The 19,929-nt window shown below is 39.6% G+C and overlaps 1 protein-coding gene across 1 annotated transcript in view; it reads right to left on the reverse strand.

Annotated features, from left to right (window-relative positions):
• LOC150089487 (transient receptor potential cation channel subfamily M member-like 2) overlaps window positions 1-19,929 on the reverse strand; it is a 933,932-nt gene that overhangs the window by 882,207 nt on the left and 31,796 nt on the right. The window contains exon 2 of the mRNA XM_090390003.1: window positions 10,527-10,727. Coding sequence (XP_090246129.1) covers window positions 10,527-10,727 — 201 coding nt within the window. The remainder of the gene's footprint in view (window positions 1-10,526; window positions 10,728-19,929) is intronic.

Consider the following 19,929-nt stretch of genomic DNA (forward strand, 5'->3'; position numbering starts at 1 on the left):
TCCTACTCTTAATATCATTAGTGACAACGTGTACAACTATATCACCTTTTGTGCCCTTAAAAGATGATATCCGCTCTACAACGTCATCAGCCTTTGCCCCTGGCAGACATACATTGGAGGGCGCTGAATCTCTTTAAAAGTTACAGCTATCAGTTACAGGCTCCGCAAAAACGATAAGTGTTTACCTGTTATTTACATGATTGTTATTTTATATTGTACTTAATACGTAGTCATATAGTTATAGTTACACTGGTTATTTTTTATTTTTAATTTAGATAAAGAGTTTTTGTGGATTTTACTTACGATAGGTAAAACCGTTATTTCGTTCCATTTTTGTAGCCATTGTTTTTGGATATAGTGGTAGGGAATTCAAATTTTTTAATTCAGGTAGCTAGGTAGCTCTAACGCATAATTATATAGTAATACACTTCACTGTTTCTATTTAATAGTTTCTATTCAAATACTACTGACATTTAATTTATTGATTTTATTAATTTAAACTACCATGCCCCAAACTAGAGCAGCAAAGCAACGGGCACAAAGTGGCAGGAGTGCTGTGACTCGGGGGAGAACTGAGGGGGGCAATTCTCCAACGCATCACAGCCTAAAGAAATGTGCAACTTGTGAAATGTTTGCCGAACTCTCTGGAACGGAACATGATATTGCCATGGGGGATGTCTTTGTGTGTGCGCGATGCAAGGAGTGTAAGGAAATCAGGCGACAACTCAGCGTTGTTATGGGCCTATATGAGAGTTTGAGAGACAGGGTGGATGCCCTCGAAAGATCTAAATTGAGGGGCCCATCAGGCTCTCAGCTGCCCACATCAACGCCAGAGCTTGCACTTGGTCATCACGCAACACAGCGGCAACCCCTAAGGCAGAATGCGCTGGTCCCACAGGAACTAGTTGTTGTTGGTGACTCTATTGTCAGGGAAACGGGGAACATCCTTTGTAAAAAGGATAGGTGGAACAGGACCGGGGTATGTCTGCCAGGGGCAAAGGTTGATGACGTTGTAGAGCGGATATCATCTTTCAAGGGCACAAAAGGTGATATAGTTGTACACATTGGCACTAATGATATTAAGAGTAGGAGACCGGCGGAATTACTCAACAAGTACAGGTCACTGTTGAAAAAAAGCTGTGAAATAGGGTTGAATTTGAAAGTGTCTGCAATTCTGCCCAGACACGATAGGAGGGAGTATATGATGAGAGCCTTGTTGATCAATTCGGCCCTGGAAAGATTGTGCAAGGCTCAAGGGGTAGAATTTTTTTCAGCCTGGACTGTACTTGTTAATAGGAGAGATTGCTTCTACAGGGATGGGATACACTTAAATAGAAAGGGTGCAAGAATATTTGCTGATGCTATCGAGGCAGTGTTAGGTGGGTCGGAAAACTGCTAGTTTGGGGGGATACAAAGACTAATAGTTTAACAGTAACCGCAGGCAGAGGTGAAGGTGATTCTTGCACAACTTCTATTAGAATAAGAAGCGACCTGGAGCGAGGGGTGTTGGGGGTTTCAGGGACGGATGGCAGTCATCATGGAATAGTTGGGTATATGGGATGTGTTAGGGTAACAAGGAATAGGCATAGGAGCATGTATGCTTGCATGTATACCAATGCTAGAAGTATAGTAAATAAATTTGATGAATTTGAAGTGTTGGTCAAGACATCAAAGGCGGATATTGTTGGGATAGCAGAGACGTGGTGTCACAAAGATATAAGGAATGCAGAACTGGAATTTGGGGAGTACAATGTGTACAGAAAGGATAGACAGGTTAGGAAGGGAGGAGGTGTTATGCTGTTAATTAAGAAAAACATAAAATCAAAGGAAGTGCACCCAGTTAATATAGATGAACAGTGCTCTGTTGAGTCAGTTTGGTGCGAGATAAGCACTGCGAAAGGAAAAATAAGGGTAGGAGTGTGTTATAGGCCTAATGACTTGAATGAGTACAATGAACAATTGTACAGAGAAATAGTGGGCCAGTAAATCTGAATGTCTTATAATGGGGGATTTTAACTTCCCAGATATTGACTGGAACTTGTGGGTTGGTCACTCACACACCAGTCAGACTTTTGTGGATTTATTGGATGATTGTTTTCTGCAGCAGCATGTTCGAGAGGCAACCAGAGAAAGTAACACTCTTGATTTGGTTATCAGCAGTGATCATTCGTGTATTAAGAATTTGCAGATAAAGGAACCACTAGGTGGCAGTGATCACAGTGTGCTGAAGTGGGATTTACTCAAAGAGGTAACTACCGTCAGGGGTAAAGGAAAGGGTTTTTGCTTCCGTAAAGGGGAGTACAGTGGTCTCAGACAGTTTTTAAATTCTGTACAGTGGGATCAACTGACGATGTTACCAACAGTAAATTCTAAGTGGGAAGCATTCAAGGAATTAATCGTGGAAGCTACTAGACTTTATATACCGATTAAGAAATATCGTTCAAGGTTTAGGCCTAAATGGTTATCAAATGAACTAATGAGACTCGTGACAGAGAAGAAAAATGCATGGGATGCATATAAATTATCAGGTGACGCAGAAGCCTGTGGCAGATATAAGCTAGTCTGTAATCAGGTCACAAAGGAGGTTCGGCAGGCGAAGGCGGATTACGAGAAATGTTTGGCAAAGGATGCTAAGAAAAACAGCAAGGATTTCTTTACTTATATAAACTCTAAAAGGAAGGGGATAAATATGATTGGTCCACTTGACATCGATGGTTCGACTGTTGATGATCCTGCTCAGATAGCAAACAAACTGAATGAGTATTTTGCATCTACATTCACACGTGAGGAATTATTGCAGTTTGAAAATGGAAGAAGGTTATCAAATTGTAGCAGTGTGCTTAATGATTTTGTAATAACTGAGAGCAAAGTGGAGGAGAAATTGTTGAAGTTAAACATAAGAAAGGCACCTGGGGTGGATGGGATCTATCCAGTTATTTTAAAAGAGGCGGCAAAGCAACTAAGCAAACCCTTAGCCATAATTATGAGAGCATCCTTGGACTCAGGGGAGGTTCCCACGGACTGGAGATGTGCAAATGTGTCCCCAATTCACAAAGGTGGATCGAAGGGTGACACGAGTAATTACAGACCAGTTAGTTTAACTTCTGTTCCGGGTAAAATAATGGAGTCACTGGTTAAAGATGCATTGCAGGATCATCTAGACAAGACTGCAGCAATAATTCAAACACAGCATGGTTTTGTTAAGGGAAAGTCTTGTCTGACAAATTTGATTGGTTATTATGATGTGGTCACAAAGGAACTGGATGCAAAAAATAATTTTGATATCATATACTTGGATTTCAGGAAAGCTTTTGACACTGTTGCGCATGGAAGACTACTGTACAAATTGGAGCAGAATGGTATTAAGGGTAAGTTGCTACAATGGATAAAAGGATGGTTAAGTGGGAGAAGACAGAGGGTGGTAATCAATGGGTGCTGCTCTTCGTGGACTAATGTTATTAGTGGAGTCCCACAGGGTTCGGTGTTGGGTCCACTGTTGTTTTGGCAGGGTTGTTAATGACAGTAATGGCAGTGTGCTACTGCAACAGGATCTAGATAATTTGGGCAGATGGGCTAAGAAGTGGCAACTGAAGTTCAACCTTGACAAATGCAAAGTACTGCATATGGGTAGAAGTAACCCCAGAGAAACGTACCAACTGTGTGGTACTACACTTAAGGTGGTAGAAAATGAAAAAGACCTGGGAGTAATTGTGCAGTCAGATATGAAGTTTTCTGAGCAATGCAGACAGGCTGCTAGGGCAGGTCATGGGGTTTTGTCAATGATATATAGGAATTTTGCTAGCAGGGAAAAGGAGGTGATTGTCCCTCTGTATAAGGCAATGGTCAGGCCACGCCTTGAGTACTGCGTACAGGTCTGGAGGCCTCATTTTAGGAAGGATGTAGATTTGCTTGAGCGTGTACAGAGAAGAGCAACACGATTGGTGAGGGGAATGAAGGGATCCTCTTACCAAGAGAGGCTTAAGTTCTGCAAATTGCAGTGGCTGGAGACTAAGCACCTGCGCGGTGATCTGATTGAGGTCTATAAGGCCTTGAATGGGTTGAGCACGCTGAATTCTGATGGGATCCTCCCACTTGTTCAGAATACGAACCTACGGGGACATAAGTTCAAATTAAGAAAGGACAGATGTAGAATAGATGTGCGGAAATTTGCCTTTAGCCAGCGGGTGGTTAATTGCTGGAACAAACTTCCATCTGTCGTTGTGGAAGTTGATAGGTTAAATAAATTTAAGGAGGAACTGGACAGGCATTTGGAGGGTATGGTGTGATTTTTTTTTTTTTTTTTTTTTGGCTGATGCTGCATAAGCTCCTACACTTGTTTTCTTGCATCATGTGCCACTACTACTACTACTACTACTACTACCCTGGTCCTGTTCCACCTATCCTTTTTACAAAGCATGTTTCCCGTTTCCCTGACAATAGAGTCACCAACAACTACTAGTTCCTGTGGGACCAGCGCATTCTGCTTTGGGGGTTGCCGCTGTGTTGCATGATGACCAAGTTCAAGCTCTTGCATTGATGTGGGCAGCTGAGAGCTTGATGGACCCCTCAATTTAGATCTTTCTAGGGCATCCACCCTGTCCTTCAAACTCTCATATAGGCCCATAACAACGCTGAGTTGTTGCCTGATTTCCTTACATCGCGCACACACACAAAGACATCCCCCATGGCAATATCATGTTCCATTCCAGAGAGTTGGGCAAACATTTCACAAGTCGCACATTTTTTTAGGCTCTGATGCGTTGGAGAATCGGCCCCCTCAGTTCTCCTCCGAGTCACAGCACTCCTGCCACTTTGTGCCCATTGCTTTGCTTTTGCTGCTCTAGTTTGGGGCATGATATTTTAAATTAATAAAATCAATAAATTAAATTAATTAAATGTCAATACCACACTATCTAATAGAAACAGTGAAGTGTATTACTCTATAAATTATACGTTAGAGCTACCTAACTACCTCAATTAAAAATTTGAATTCCCTACCACTATATACAAAAACAATGGCTGCAAGATTCGAACGAAATAACGGTTTTACGTACGTTAAGTATTACGTATATTTACAAAAACTGTTTATTTAAATTAAAATAAAAATAACCAGCGTAACTATAACTATAAGACTACATATTAAGTATAATATAAAATAACAATTATGTAAATGAAAAGGCAAACACTTATCGTTTTTGAGGAGCCTGCAAGTCACAGCTGTAATTTTTAAAGAGAGTCAGCGCCCTCTCTTCATGACCAGTGCAGAACAGGGGGGGGACACTGTCATGCAACCAGAACCCAGCTGCCTTTCTCTTGAAATTGTGCCCTCACCTAGGAAATACATTTCAATAGTCTTTGCAGAACCTATAAGTAAAACAGAGCATTGACTATCTCTCTCTCTCCCCTTTAGTAAAAATTTACTGTGTCGAAAAACATGATCAGCATAGTCTTGATCCTGGGCTGCTGTAAATGAAACTTTTTGGGCCTTGATTATTTTGAAGAGTCCACTGCATGCTCTGATGGGTCACGCTGAAACCAATACTCATCTCCAGTGACAATACATTCAAAGAAATTAGAGTTGTTTTGACAAGTCTCGATGAAGTCTTTGCATGATGACACTCTTCATGGCTTCTGCTCATCCATGAGGCTGTGCGACACAAATTTTCTATATCTTTATTCAGAATTCGACAAATCTTCTCCTTATATATAACTCATCATATATCCAACTCATCAGCCATCACTCTAAGGATCAAACAACAATCTCTTGCCACTATTTCTCACACTTTTGCAACTCCATCTTCATTTTGAGAGGTCAACAGAAGCCCATCTAATCTTAGGTCATCGTGAACATCCTCATAACCATCATTGAATTCCTTATACTATTCAAATACATTGATACGACTTAACATTTCATTACCATATACAGTTTTTAACATTTCCAGTTTAAAGCAAAATTTGATATTCATTGATTGCTGCACTGCAGATTTGTGACACAATGTTAACTCTACTAAAAAAACTGGTTATTACTCGCAACCTGTCAGCCCACCGGAAAATCTCTGTACCACCATCTGTTGGAGAAGTTTGATCTACAACATGTTACTTCCATTAATTTTCAAACTGATCGAACATGACCACAAAAGCATCAGTCCAAGAACTTTACTGCCACACCTCGTAATTATGAGATCATCTCTGGATTCAGGGGAAGTCCCCTAAGGAATGGCGATATAGAATGTATCCCTAATTCACAAAGGTTGAAGTAAATAATTACAACCGTGTAAGCTTAACTTCTGAGTCAAGAAAAATAATGGAATCACTAGTTAAAAGATGTAACGCAGAACCATATAGACAGGAATTCAATTATATGGCGGTTACAAATTGGATTTATTATTAGTATTAATAGTGAAAAATGATGTAAGAAAGCAAGCTTACACACATCTGCAAAAAAAAAAAAAAAAAACCAACGCTTCCCATATTACCTGTCCATCTCTAACAGTTTCTCTGTTCTTACTTGAATTTATCAACGATCAACAACCATCCTTTCTCAATATGAATTTATGCTTCTTCATGTGTGTGTGTAGTCGGCACAAGAAGTAGGATGCCATCAACATTGACCCTACTCAATCCATTCAAAGCTTTAAAACCTCAGATCTCTGCACAGGTACCTAATCACCCATTCCAACAGATCCACATCCTTTCTACAACAAGGCCTCCAAACCTGTATGCAGCACTCAAGTTGCGGCATGATCACTGCCTCATACAACGGGATAATCACTTCCATATCCTTGCTGGAAAAATTCCTATATATCACTGACAAAATCCCCTATTCTGGCTAACTTTCTGCCCTGTCAGAGAACTTCATATTGCACTGAACAAGTATAACCAGATCTATTTCATTCTTGGCATTAACATTAGTAGAGGCATATGATGCAAGAAAGCAAGCTTATACAGCAACAGCCAAAAAAAAAAAAAAAAAGAAAAGAAAAAAAAGAAAAAAAAAAAAAAACATGCTCCTGTTTCACCCCTCCGTTCGTTCCAAGCACCTGTCCAGCTCAGCCTTAAATTTATTTAGGCTATCAACTTCCACAACAAAGGATGGAAGTCTGTTCCATCAACCAACCACCCGCTGGCTAAAGGCAAACTTCTGCACACCTATCCTACATCTGTCTTTTCTCAATTTGAATTTATGCCCTCTCAAATGATTATTCTGGGATTACTGCTTCTCACATGTAGTACTTTACATTTGTCAATGTTAAACTTCACTTGCCACCTCTCAGCCCATCTGCTCAACTTTTCTAGATCCTGTTGCAGCAGCATACTGTCATTAGTGTCCTTAACAACCCTGCCAACCTTCGTATCGTCTGCAAACTTGGACATTAAGCTTGATATACCATCATCAATATCATTTATAAATACAGAAAACAACAATGGACCCAATACTGAACCTGAGGGACTCCACTAATAATATTAGTCCACGATGTGTCCATTGATTACCACTCTTTGTCTTCTCCCACTCAACCATCCCTTTATCCATAGCAGCAATTTGCCTTCAATGCCACACTGCTCCCAATTTGTGCAGCAGTTTTCCATGTGCAAACAGTATCAAAAGCCTTTCTAAGATCCAAATATATGATATCAAAGTTATTCCCTGCATCCAGTTCCTTTGTGACCACATCATAGTATCCAATCAAATTGGTCAGGCAAGACTTTCCCTTAACAAAACCATGTTGTGTCCAAGCTATAACTGAAGTCTCGTCTAGATGATCCTGCAGTGCTTCTTTAACCAGTGCCTCCATTAATTTTGCTGAAACAGAAGTCAAAGTAACAGGTCTATAATTACTTCTGTTGCACTTTGATCCTCCTTTGTGAATTGGGGTCACATTTGTACATCTCCAGTCCATGGGTACCTCCCTTGAGCCCAAATAAGCTCTCTTAGTTATGGCTAAGGGTTTGCTTACTTCTTTTGCTGCCTCCTTTAATATAACTGGATGGTTCCCGTCCACCCCGGTGCCTTTTTTTATGTTCATCTTCAACAACTTCTCCTCCACTTTCCTATCAGTTATTACAAAATCATCCAGCTCACTGCCAGAGTTTAACTCACCTCTGGCATTTCCCTCCCTGAATTACTCCTCATGGGTGAATGTAGATGCAAAATACTCATTTAGTTTGTTAGCCACCTGAGCAGGATCATCAACAGTTGAACCATCAATATCCATTGGACCAATTTGATTCATCCCTTTCCTTCTAGAGTCTACATAGGTAAAGAACTCTTTGTTGTTTTTCTTTGCATCCTTTGCCAAGGATTTCTCATAATCTGCCTTAGCCTGCCGAATCTCCTTTGTGACTTGGTTACAGACCAGCTTATATCTATCGTAGGCTTCCATGTCACCCATTAATTTATATGTATCCCATGCATTTTATTTCTTCTCTGCCACATGTCTATTTAGTTCATCTAACATCCATTTACGCCTAAACCTTGAACAATATTTCTTAGTTGGTATGTAAAGCCTAGTAGCTTCCAAGATAATTTCTTTGAATGCTTCCCATTTTGAATTTGCTGTTGGTAACATCATCAGTTGGTCCCACCCTATAGAATTTAAATACTGTCTCAGACCACCGTAGTCACCTTTACGAAAGCAAAAACCCTCCCCTTTACCCCTAATGGTAGTTACCTCTTTGAATAAATCCCACTTCAGCACACTGTGATCACTGCCACCTAGTGGTTCCTTTATCTGCAAATTCTGAATGCATGAAGAATCACTACTGATAATCAGATAAAGAATATTACTCTCTCTAGTTGCCTCCCGAACATGCTGATGTAGAAAACAATCATCCAATAAATCCACAAAAGCCTTGCTAGTGTGTGAGTGACCAAACCACAAATTCCAGTCAATATCTGGGAAATTAAAATCCCCCATTATAAGACTCTCTGATTTACTGGCCCACTCTATTTCCCTATGCAGTTCCTTATTATACTCATCAGAGTCGTTAGGCCTATAACACACTCCTACTCTCAATTTTGATCTCCCAATGCTTATGTCACACCAAACTGACTTGACACTGCACTATCCAGCAATGTCGACTGGCTTCACTTCCTTGGATTTTATGTGTTTCTTAACTAATAGTATAATCCCTCCTCCCTTCCTATCTTGTCTATTCTTCCTGTACACATTGCACTCCCCAAACCTCAGTTCTGTATTCCTTATATCTGTGTGACACCATGTCTCTGATATCCCAACATTATCTGCCTTTGATGTTTTGAGCAATACCTCAAATTCATCAAATTTATTTACCAAACTCCTAGCATTGGTGTACATACAGGTATACATGCACCTGTTCCTATTCTTAGCTACCCTAACACAACCCATATGTTTACTTGTACCATAATGACTCCCAGCAGGCTCTGAAATACCCTGCATCTTATTTTTCAGGCTGCTGCTCATTCCAATAGAAGCAGTGCAAGAATCACTTTCACCTCTGCCAGTGGCTACTGTTAATCTATTAGTCCTTGTATCCCCCCAAGTTAGCAGTTTTCTGACCCACCTAACACTGCCTCGATAATATCAGCAAATATTCTTGCACTCTTTCTATTTAAGTGTATCCCATCCCTGTAGAAGCAGTCTCTCCTGTTAACAAGTACAGAAGCAGTCTCTCCTGTTAACAAGTTCTTCATTGGCCTGAGAGTGGTACCACACAGCTGATACATTAATCTGGGATTGCTGCTGCTGCTGCTCATATGAAGTATCTTGCATCAAATGCCACTTCTTAGTCCATATGTCTAATTTTTCCAGATCCTGTTGCAGTAGCATGACCTGATTATTGTCATTAACCCAACAGCATTTGTATCACCTGAGAATTCAGACATTATGCCTAATCTTACTTCATCAATGTCAGTAATAAATATAAAAAACAATAATGGGCCCAGCATTGAACTCGGGGGGGAACTCAGCTAATAATAAGAGAGCAGTGCTCATTGATAACCACTCTGTCTCTTCCCGATCACCATCCTTTTATTTATATCAGTAACTTGCCCCTAATGCCACACGGCTCCAATTTGTACAGCAGCCTTTTATGTTAACTGTGTCAAAAGCTTTTCTGAAATCTAATATATGAGATCAAAATTATTTTTTGCATCCGGCTCCTGTGTTATTGCATCAGAGTATCCAATCAGATTGGTCACACCAGCTTGATCAGACAAGATCACTCCTTAACAAATCCATGCTGTGACAGCAGTATGAATGCATTTCTGCATTATTCTTTAACAGTGACACCATAATTTTCTTTGAAACAGAAGTCATGCTAAGAGGTGTGCAATTACTTATCTCACCCTTTGAATCCCCCCTTTAAGGAATTAGGAATGCATTCATATATCTCCAGTCCACAGAGACTTCCCCTAAATTGTATTAACTCCTACAGTGAAACACATACTATGATATAGCAATAAAATAAATTGATTTAATAAAATAAAATAAATACAAGTATATATATATTTTTTGTTCTATATGTAAGAACTTATATAAACAACTTACATCCTTTTCATATGCAAAATTTTTCCAAAAGAACAATTCTCCCTGAACTGAAGCATACTTTTCTGGTTCCTTCCCAAAGGTCACTGATGGAGCATGGCTGTTCTGTCTTTGTGGTGGCTTTATAATACTTTTCTTCCTTGTTGGAGTTGGTTGAGAGAGCCTGGTACGGTCTACAACACTGGCAGTAGTTGAAATAACAGACTGCAACATAAAAATAAAATAAAAGAAACAAGAATAATATTATTCCTATTCATAAAGTGAATTTTGATTTATATAAAAATATATATTCAAAAATGAATGGAATTTAAATGTTTTACTTAAAAAATATATATACAAGGATGTAATAGCTGCAGTGCAGAATTCACAATGACATTTAAGAAAAAACTACTTATGGAGAAACAATGCTGATAAATTTAATTATAAAGTTAAAGCCAACAGTCACAGATTAAATGATTTATTATCATCATTAAAACACAATTTCAATGCAAATAACAAAAAAATAACTATTTAGTATTCTGCTTGCTGGGTATTTGCATTAACTATTTTAAATTTAAAAAAAAAAAAAAAGTAACCAACAAAACCAACAAAGTTTATATTAACAGATCTGCATGAACCCACATATGAATAAGCATATAAAATTCATACAAAATGCCATGATAAACAACAACAGTCAACAATACAAAAAATCTTTTGAGAGTAAACTCCAGGGGCTCCCATCTAATGAGTATGGGCTTGGCACACCCAGGGTCCTGAGCTGGATGTCATCATTCTTCTCCTTCTTGATGATTCCCTTCTGCTGCTTCTGACTCTCTCTCTCTCTCTCTCTCCCTCTCTCTCTCAGGGTAATGCAGATTTTTTTTTTTTCTGCTGGTGCAGCATAAGCTCCAGGCTTCCTTGCACCATATGGCTAATAATAATAATAATATAGATATATTATAAATTAGTCTACCTTTATTGATGAGCAAATTCACAAGTCTAACAGGACACAGAGTTTTAATTTAAGTTGTCACAATAACTTCATTTAGCACACAAAAATAAATCTTCATCAGTTAGAGAAACTTGTGCGTACAAGTGACAGAAGGTACGAGGAAAATGGGTATAATTCACAAGTGAATTGACAGTGAAAATTCCCCCATCAGTCATGCATACCTTTCCTAGTTGAAACCATAATTAGGTTTAAATAAGGATTTAAATAACACAAATATCGATAAGGGCACAGAGGAGTTACCATTAAAAATATCCTACTTAAAAATACTAAAATCTGCACTCTAATGCATTAAGGGCTTAAGCCTCAAGCTGCGAAAGAGATTAGACTATGTGTATTTTAGTGCAGTAAATAATACAAAGGTCTTTGAGATAACAGAAGAGGAGAAAAAGCAGTATGTACTGGAACTCAAGAACAAGTTTGAACTTCTGCAGTCTGCTCAGGACCAAGATATCGACGAGGAATATTACAACTTTCTGAAGGTGATAAAGCCCAAGAAACCTATAGGGAAAAAAAAATCCAAAGAAGAAAAAATTAGTCAAGAAACACTTGTCATGATGAACCGAAGATGACAAACGAAAAGCAAGAAAAACACTGACAGGGGGAAAATTGAGTATACTGAGTTATGCAAAGCCATTAGAAAGAGACTCAGAGAAGACATAAGAAGATTTAACACAAGAAAAGTAGAAAAGGCATTAAGGGAAAACAAAGGATTTAAATTAGCAGCCATGAGCAGTAATACAGAAAGACAAATGATACTGAAACTGAAGAATAGCAATGGTGTACTTATAAACAGCAGAGAGGGCATAATTCAAATAGCAGAAGACTACTATAGAGAATTATACAAGGAGCGAGGGAATGATGCCAGCAGTGAGGAAGATGGATTGCAAAATAGCAATACATACGACATACCTGATATTCTTCCTGATGAGGTAGAACATGCATTGTAGAAAATGAAGAATCAGAAAGCCCCGGGGGAAGATGAAGTTACTGTAGAGTTTTTAAAATTGGGAGGAAGAGACGTAACACAAAAATTGGCAAGGTTCTTCACAAAGTGCATTTGAAAAGGTGTGACGCCTAAGCAGTGGAATAATGCAATCATAGTTTTGCTGCATTAAGAAAGATAAATCAGAAATTGGAAATTACAGACCAATTAGCTTGTTATCCCACATCTACAAGTTGTTCACAAGGGTCATTACTAACAGATTAGAAAGAATACTTGATGAGAATCAACCGAAAGAGCAAGCTGGCTTTAGAACAGGATTCTCAACTATGGATCAACTTCACGTAATATCACAGCTAATGGAGAAAGCAAATGAATATAAAACACCATTATGCCTGGCATTTGTGGATTATAGAAAAGGTATTTGACTCCATACAGTATAAGGCAATGTTTCGGGCACTAGAAAGACAAGGCATAGATACCCTACATATTATGATTTTGAAGAAAATATATGAGAGTGCTACCTCCTTTATTAGACTAGACAAAGACAGCAGGAAATTTAAAATCGAGAAAGGAGTTCGACAAGGAGACACAATATCTCCGAAGCTGTTTACTGCTGCCCTTGAGGAAGCTTTCAGAAGATTAGACTGGTCGCAGAAAGGAGTCAATGTGAACGGAGAGTACCTAAACCATTTACGATTTGCAGATGACATTGTGGTCGTAAGCCACGATCCCAAAGAATTAGAGGAAAATCTTAATCAGTTATGCACAGTTAGTAAGGATTTAGGACTAAAGATGAATATGGCTAAAACAAAAGTAATGATGAACAAGTATGCCACAGAAAGGGATATAATGATTGAAGGAGCAGTAATTCAAAAGGTGGAGTCATATACTTATCTGGGACAAGTTATTAGCTGTAATAATGATAAATGGCTGGAAGTCAAGAGAAGAATAAATTTTGGACGGATAGCATTCAGGAAATATAGTCACATACTGAAGAGCAATATCCCAGTTTGTCTGAAACGTAAAATAATGAACCAACGTATACTCCCCACCATGACTTATGGAAGTGAAACTTGGGCACTCACCAAAAGAATGGAAGAGAAGCTGAGAACTACACAGCGAAGAATGGAACAAATTATATTGGGAATCAGACTGTTAGATAAGAAGAGAAACACATGGATTAGGCAGCAAACTCAAGTAAAGGACATTCTTATCAAAACTAAAGAACTAAAATGGTCTTGGGCAGGACACATAGCTCGAAGACATGATGACAGATGGACTAAAAAAATAACAGAATGGTACCCAAGAGGAGCTAGAAGAAATCCTGGAAGACAAAGGCGGGGATGGATAGATGAAATTCATGAGTTAGCCATGTGTTGGCCAGTGCTCAACACAGAAGGAACTGGAAAGTTGCTGGGGAGGCTTTCATCCTGCAGTGGATTGAAAATGGCTGATAATGATGATGATTTTAGTGCAAATGCATCATTTATACACAGCTAATTATAGATTAGCAAATTTGCAATAGTGGCATCGTTTAAGTTACATCTCATAATGTGAATACCTTCAAGACTAGTTGCCATGACATTGCTCTACTTCGAAGAAGTAACGCTTCACCCAAAAGTGAAGACTACTGTTACTTATTCTCAATGGATACAACCACCCAGACGGCACCGTTTGAGGGCTATTTTGTATTTGTGTGGGATAATAACTCGACTATCCAGTTGTCCCTATTAGACTTAGAAAAGCAAAAAGGTAGAGGGAAAGTAATAGTAGGAGTGGAAGAGGAAAAGAAACGGCGTAGAAGAATGAAAGGGACAGTAACTCCTTCAACTCACACTACTCAAAAACTCAAAACTCCTTGAATAGGCAATGCTTCCCCAGAGGGAAAGACTGTTGTTACCTATTCTTGGAAACTCCGGACATCATCAGGCGCCCCCTGGTGCCGTTTCAGGGCTATTTGGCCCTTCTTCGGTGGGTGGGTAGGTACCCAAGTGATGTAATGAAGACAAAATAGAATCCACCATCAGGCATCTCTCATATTGTGGAAATATACTTCACAACTGTTTTGTCATCATTACATCACTTGGGTACCTACCCACCCACCGAAGAAGGGCCAAATAGCCCTGAAACGGTGCCGTCTGGGGATGGTATCCACTGAGAATAAGTAACAATAGTCTTCTCCTTCGGGTGAAGCATTACTTATTCGAAGTAGAGCAATGTCATGGCAACTCGTCGTGAAGGTATTCATAATATGAGATGTAACTTAAACGATGCCACTATTGCAAATTTGCTAATCTATATTTAGTTGCGTATAAATGATGCATTTGCACTAAAATAATGAAATCTATACTTAATAAAACTTAAGTTGGTTCTGTTAAGTCTCTCAAACTAGTTTATCATGGTAAGTATTAGCATTAGCATTAGTAGAGGCATATAATGCAAGAAAGCAAGCTTATTCAGCATCAGCCAAAAAAAAAAAAAAAACAAAAAAAAACACACCACTCCCAGTTCACCCCTCCGTTCGTTCGAAATACCTGTCCAGTTGAGCCTTAAATTTGTTTAGGCTATCAACGTCAACAACAAGTGATGGAAGTCGGTTCCACCAACCAACCACCCGCTGGCCAAAGGCAAATTTCCGCACATCTATCTGACATCCGTCCTTCCTCAATTTGAATTTATGCCTTCTGAGGTGATTATTTTGAGCAAGATGAAGAATCCATTGGCATTGAGCATGCTCAAACCATTCAAAGCCTTATACACCTCTATCAGATCACCCCGCCGGTGCCTAGTCTCCAGACTCTGTAATTTGCAAAACTTAAGCCTTTCTTCGTAAGAGCAACCCTTTGTTCCATTCACTAATCTTGTTGCCCTTCTCTGTACCCGTTCCAGCAGCTCTACACCCTTCTTGAAATTAGGCCTCCAGACCTGTATACAGTACTCAAGATGTGGCCTAACCATTGCCTTATACAAGTGAATAATCACCTCCTTATTCCCTGCTAGAAAAATTCCTGTATATCATTGACAAGACACCATGAGCTACTCTTGCAGCTCGTCTGCACTGCTCAGAGAACTTCATATCTGCCTGCACAATTACCCCCAGGTCCTTTTCATTCTCCACCACTGTCAGTGTAGTACCGCAGAGTTGATATGTTGCTCTGGGGTTACTGTTTCCCATATGTAGTACTTTACATTTGTCAATGTTAAACTTCATTTGACACCTCTCAGCCCATCTGTTCAACCTTTCCAGATCCTGTTGCAGCAGCATAGCTTCAGTAGTGTCCTTAACAACCCTGCCAACCTTTGTATCATCTGCAAACTTGGACATTAAACTTGATATCCCATCATCAATATCATTCATAAACACCGAAAACAACAACGGACCCAACACTGAACCCTGAGGAACTCCACTAATAACATTAGTCCACGTTGAGCAGTGTCCATTGATTACCACTCTCTGTCTTCTGCCACTCAACCATCCCCTTATCCATAGCAGCAATTTGCCTCCAATGCCACACTGCTCCAATTTGTGCAGCAGTCTTCCATGTGCAACAGTATCAAAAGCCTTTCTAAGATCCAAATATATAATATCAAAGTTATTCCCTGCATCCAGTTCTTTTGTAACTACATCATAGTATCCAATCAAATTGGTCAGGCAAGACCTGCCCTTAACAAAACCATGCTGCGTCTGAGCTATAACTGAATTCTTGTCTAGATGATCCTGCAGTGCTTCTGTAACCAGTGCCTCCATTAATTTACCTGGAACAGAAGTTAAACTAACAGGTCTACAATTACTTGTGTCAGCCTTTGATCCTCCTTCGTGAATTGGGGTTACATTTGCACATCTCCAGTCTATGGGTACCTCCCCTGAGTCCAAAGAAGCTCTCATAATTATGGCTAGGGGTTTGCTTACTTCCTTTGTTGCCTCCTTTAATATAACTGGATAGATCCCATCCACCCCAGGTGCCTTTTTTATGTTTATCCTCAACAATCTCTCCTCCACTTTCCTCTCAGTTATTACAAAATCATCCAGCTCACTGCCAATGTTTACTTTACCTACATCATTCTCCTTCCTGAATAACTCCTCATGCGTGAATGTAGATGCAAAATACTCGTTTAGATTGTTAGCCACCTGAGCAGGATCCTCAACTGTTGAACCATCAATATCCAGTGGACCAATCTGATTCATCCCTTTCCTTCTTGAGTTTAAATAGGTAAAGAACTCTTTTCTGTTTTTCTTTGCATCCTTTGCCAAGGATTTTTCATAGTCTGCCTTTGCCTGCCTAATCTCCTTTGTGACTTGGTTACAGACCAACTTATATCTATCATAGGCTTCCATGTCACCCATTAATTTGTATGTATCCCATGCATTTTATTCCTTCTCTGCCACATGTCTCATTAGTTCATCTGAAAACCATTTAGGCCTAAACCTTGAACAATATTTTTTAGTTGGTATGTAAAGCCTGGTAGCCTCCAAGATTAGTTCCTTGAATGTTTCCCATTTTGAGTTTTCTGTTGGTAACATCATCAGTTGGTCCCACTGTATAGAATTTAAATACTGTCTCAAACCATCATAGTCGCCTTTACGAAAACAAAAACCCTTCCCTTTACCTCTGATGGTAGTTACCTCCTTGAGTAAATCCCACTTCAATACACTGTGATCACTGCCGCCTAGTGGTTCATTTATCTGCAGGTTCTTAATGCATGAAGAATCACTACTGATAATCAGATCAAGAGTATTGCTCCCTCTTGTTGCCTCACGAACATGCTGATGTAGAAAACAATCATCCAATAAATCCACAAAAGCCTTGCTAGTGTGCAATTGACCAATCCACAAATTCCAGTCAATATCTGGGAAATTAAAATCCCCCATTATAAGACTCTCTGATTTACTGGCCCACTCTATTTACCTGTACAATATCTTATTATACTCATCAGAGTCATTAGGCCTATAGCACACTCCTACTCTCAATTTTGATTTCCCTATGCTTATGTCACACCAAACTGACTCGACACTGCCCTGTCCATCGATGTCGACTGGCTTCACTTCCTTGGACTTTATGTGTTTCTTAACTAATAGCATAACTCCTCTTCCCCTCCTGTCCTGTCTATCCTTTCTATACACATTTTATTCCCCAAATTCCAGTTCCGCATTCCTTATATCTGTGTGACACCACGTCTCTGATATCCCAACAATATCTGCCTTTGATGTTTTGAGCAATACCTCAAATTCATCAAATTTATTTACCAAACTCCTAGCATTGGTGTACATGCAGGTATACATGCACCTGTTTCTATTCTTAGCTGCCCTAACACAACCCATGTGTTTACTTGTACCGCAATGACTCCCAGCAGTCTCTGAAATATCCTGCATCTTGTTTTTCAGGCTTCTGCTCATTTCAATAGAAGTAGTGCAAGAATCACTTCCACCTCTGCCAGTGGCTACTGTTAATCTATTAGTCCTTGTATCCCCCCCAACTAGCAGTTTTCCGACCCACCTAACACTGCCTCGACAGCATCAGCAAAAATTCTTGCACCCTTTCTATTTAAGTGTATCCCATCCCTGTAGAAGCAATCTCTCCTGTTAACAAGTACAGTCCAGGGTGAAAAAAACTTTACCCCTTGAGCCTTGCACAATCCCTCCAGGGCCGAATTGATCAACAAGGCTCTCATCATATACTCCCTCGTATCATGTCTGGGCAGAATTGCAGACACTTTCAAATTCAACCCTAATTCACAGCTTTTTTTCATTTCAACAGTGACCTGTACTTGCTAAGTAATTCCGCTGTTCAGGTGATTAGTCACCCAACGATGAGTTCTCGTTGATTAAAGTTTGCAGACTGGTGCAATAAAAGAACAGAAAAGTGAAGGAGCTCAAAAATGGTTTTATTTTTATTCTAAGTAATCATCATTGGTTGAATGCACGCATTACACTATTCTAAAAGTTTCTAAAAAGAGTCAGAGACTGAGTCCAAACAGATGATGTGCAGTTTGGTACTTACGTTTTTCTTTATGTTCTGAACATCCTGAAATCTTTTCTTTGAAGGCAGTTTCCATGTTGGGAAAGAGAAAGAAATCTGCTGATGCTAGATCAGAAGAGTAGGGTGGATGGTTGATCCGTACAATGCCATGTTTTGTCAGAAATGTCTTCAAAATAAGAAGTAAAGAATGGGCAGGGGCACTGTCATACAACAAAAACCACGTGCTTTCTCTCGAAATTGCAGCCTCACCTGGGAAATGAGTTTCAATAATCTTAGAAACATCTGTATACACAGAATGCAGTACTGACTCACTCTCTCTCACTCACTCTCTCTCTCTCTCTCTCTCTCTCTCTCTCTCTCTCTCTCTCTCTCTCTCTCTCCCTCTCTCTCTCCCTCTCTCTCTCCCTCCCCCAGGTACAAATTCCTTGTGAATCACATCTTGTTTGTCAAAAAACATGATCGGCATCATCTTAATCCTGAACTTCTGTAAAAGCAACTTTTTGGGGCTTGGTAATGATATTGATGTCCACTACATGCTCCGACAATTTTGTCTCTGGGTCGTACTGAAACACCCAATACTCATATCTAGTGATAATACATGTAGAATATCTCTGGAACACTAGTTCAACTCTGCCTTGGTACACTGTGATGAATACAGAGCTCTCTAAAAGGCCAGGAATGTGTGTGTGTGTGTGTGTGTGTGTGTGTGTGTGTGTGTGTGTGTGTGTGTGTGTGTGTGTGTGTGTGTGTGTGTGTGTGTGTGTGTGTGCACGCCTTGGGGAGGTGGCCCACAACTAAGTGCAAATTGTTGTGGACCCAACTATCCTGTACTGAATGCTCAAAGCGACTTTGGAATCAATCAAAAAATAATAAAATATAATTAATTAATTAAAAATAAAATATGATAAAAAATAAAAAACAAAGAAATTAAAAAATTAAAATAAATCAAGTAAGTCCCATGGTGGAATGCAAGACCATGGATTCCAGCTATCTCATACCCAAGGAGCCCACATCCAGGCATAACCTCAAAAGAGAAAAAGTGAAATAAAATAAAGAGAGCAGCAAAAAAAATTAGTAGCGTGTGTAGCCAGTTGATGGCAGTCCTGTGCCCAGGAGTCCAGCCCGGGCTCCTGGGCAGAGGACTGCCATCAACTGGCTACACACGCTACTAATTTTCCCAGGCACTAGCAAAATTTCACTTCAAGCACAAGGCCAAGAAAGGAGAATAAGAGAATAGTTAGGTGGATAATGTCCATGTCAGCTTCATCATCATCAGTCTAGGGTTGGTGAAGTTCCCTGTATAGGTTGATTCATGAGATGAAATCTGGTTATAGTTATCCAGTTATGGATCAAAGCATCAATAGTGGTCAAGTAGGTGGCCAGATGCAAGTTGTTTTTGGCAAAGTCCTTAAGAAGTAGAAAGTTCTCCTTCAAGCTGAGCAGAGTTTCTTCCTGACCAGGAGACAAGTGGAAGCAAAAAGTATATGTCATAGG

This window comes from Mastigoproctus giganteus, chromosome 2, assembly GCF_048544385.1.
Source record: "Mastigoproctus giganteus isolate SK-2022 chromosome 2, ASM4854438v1, whole genome shotgun sequence".
Classification (NCBI taxonomy): Eukaryota; Metazoa; Arthropoda; class Arachnida; order Uropygi; family Thelyphonidae; genus Mastigoproctus; species Mastigoproctus giganteus.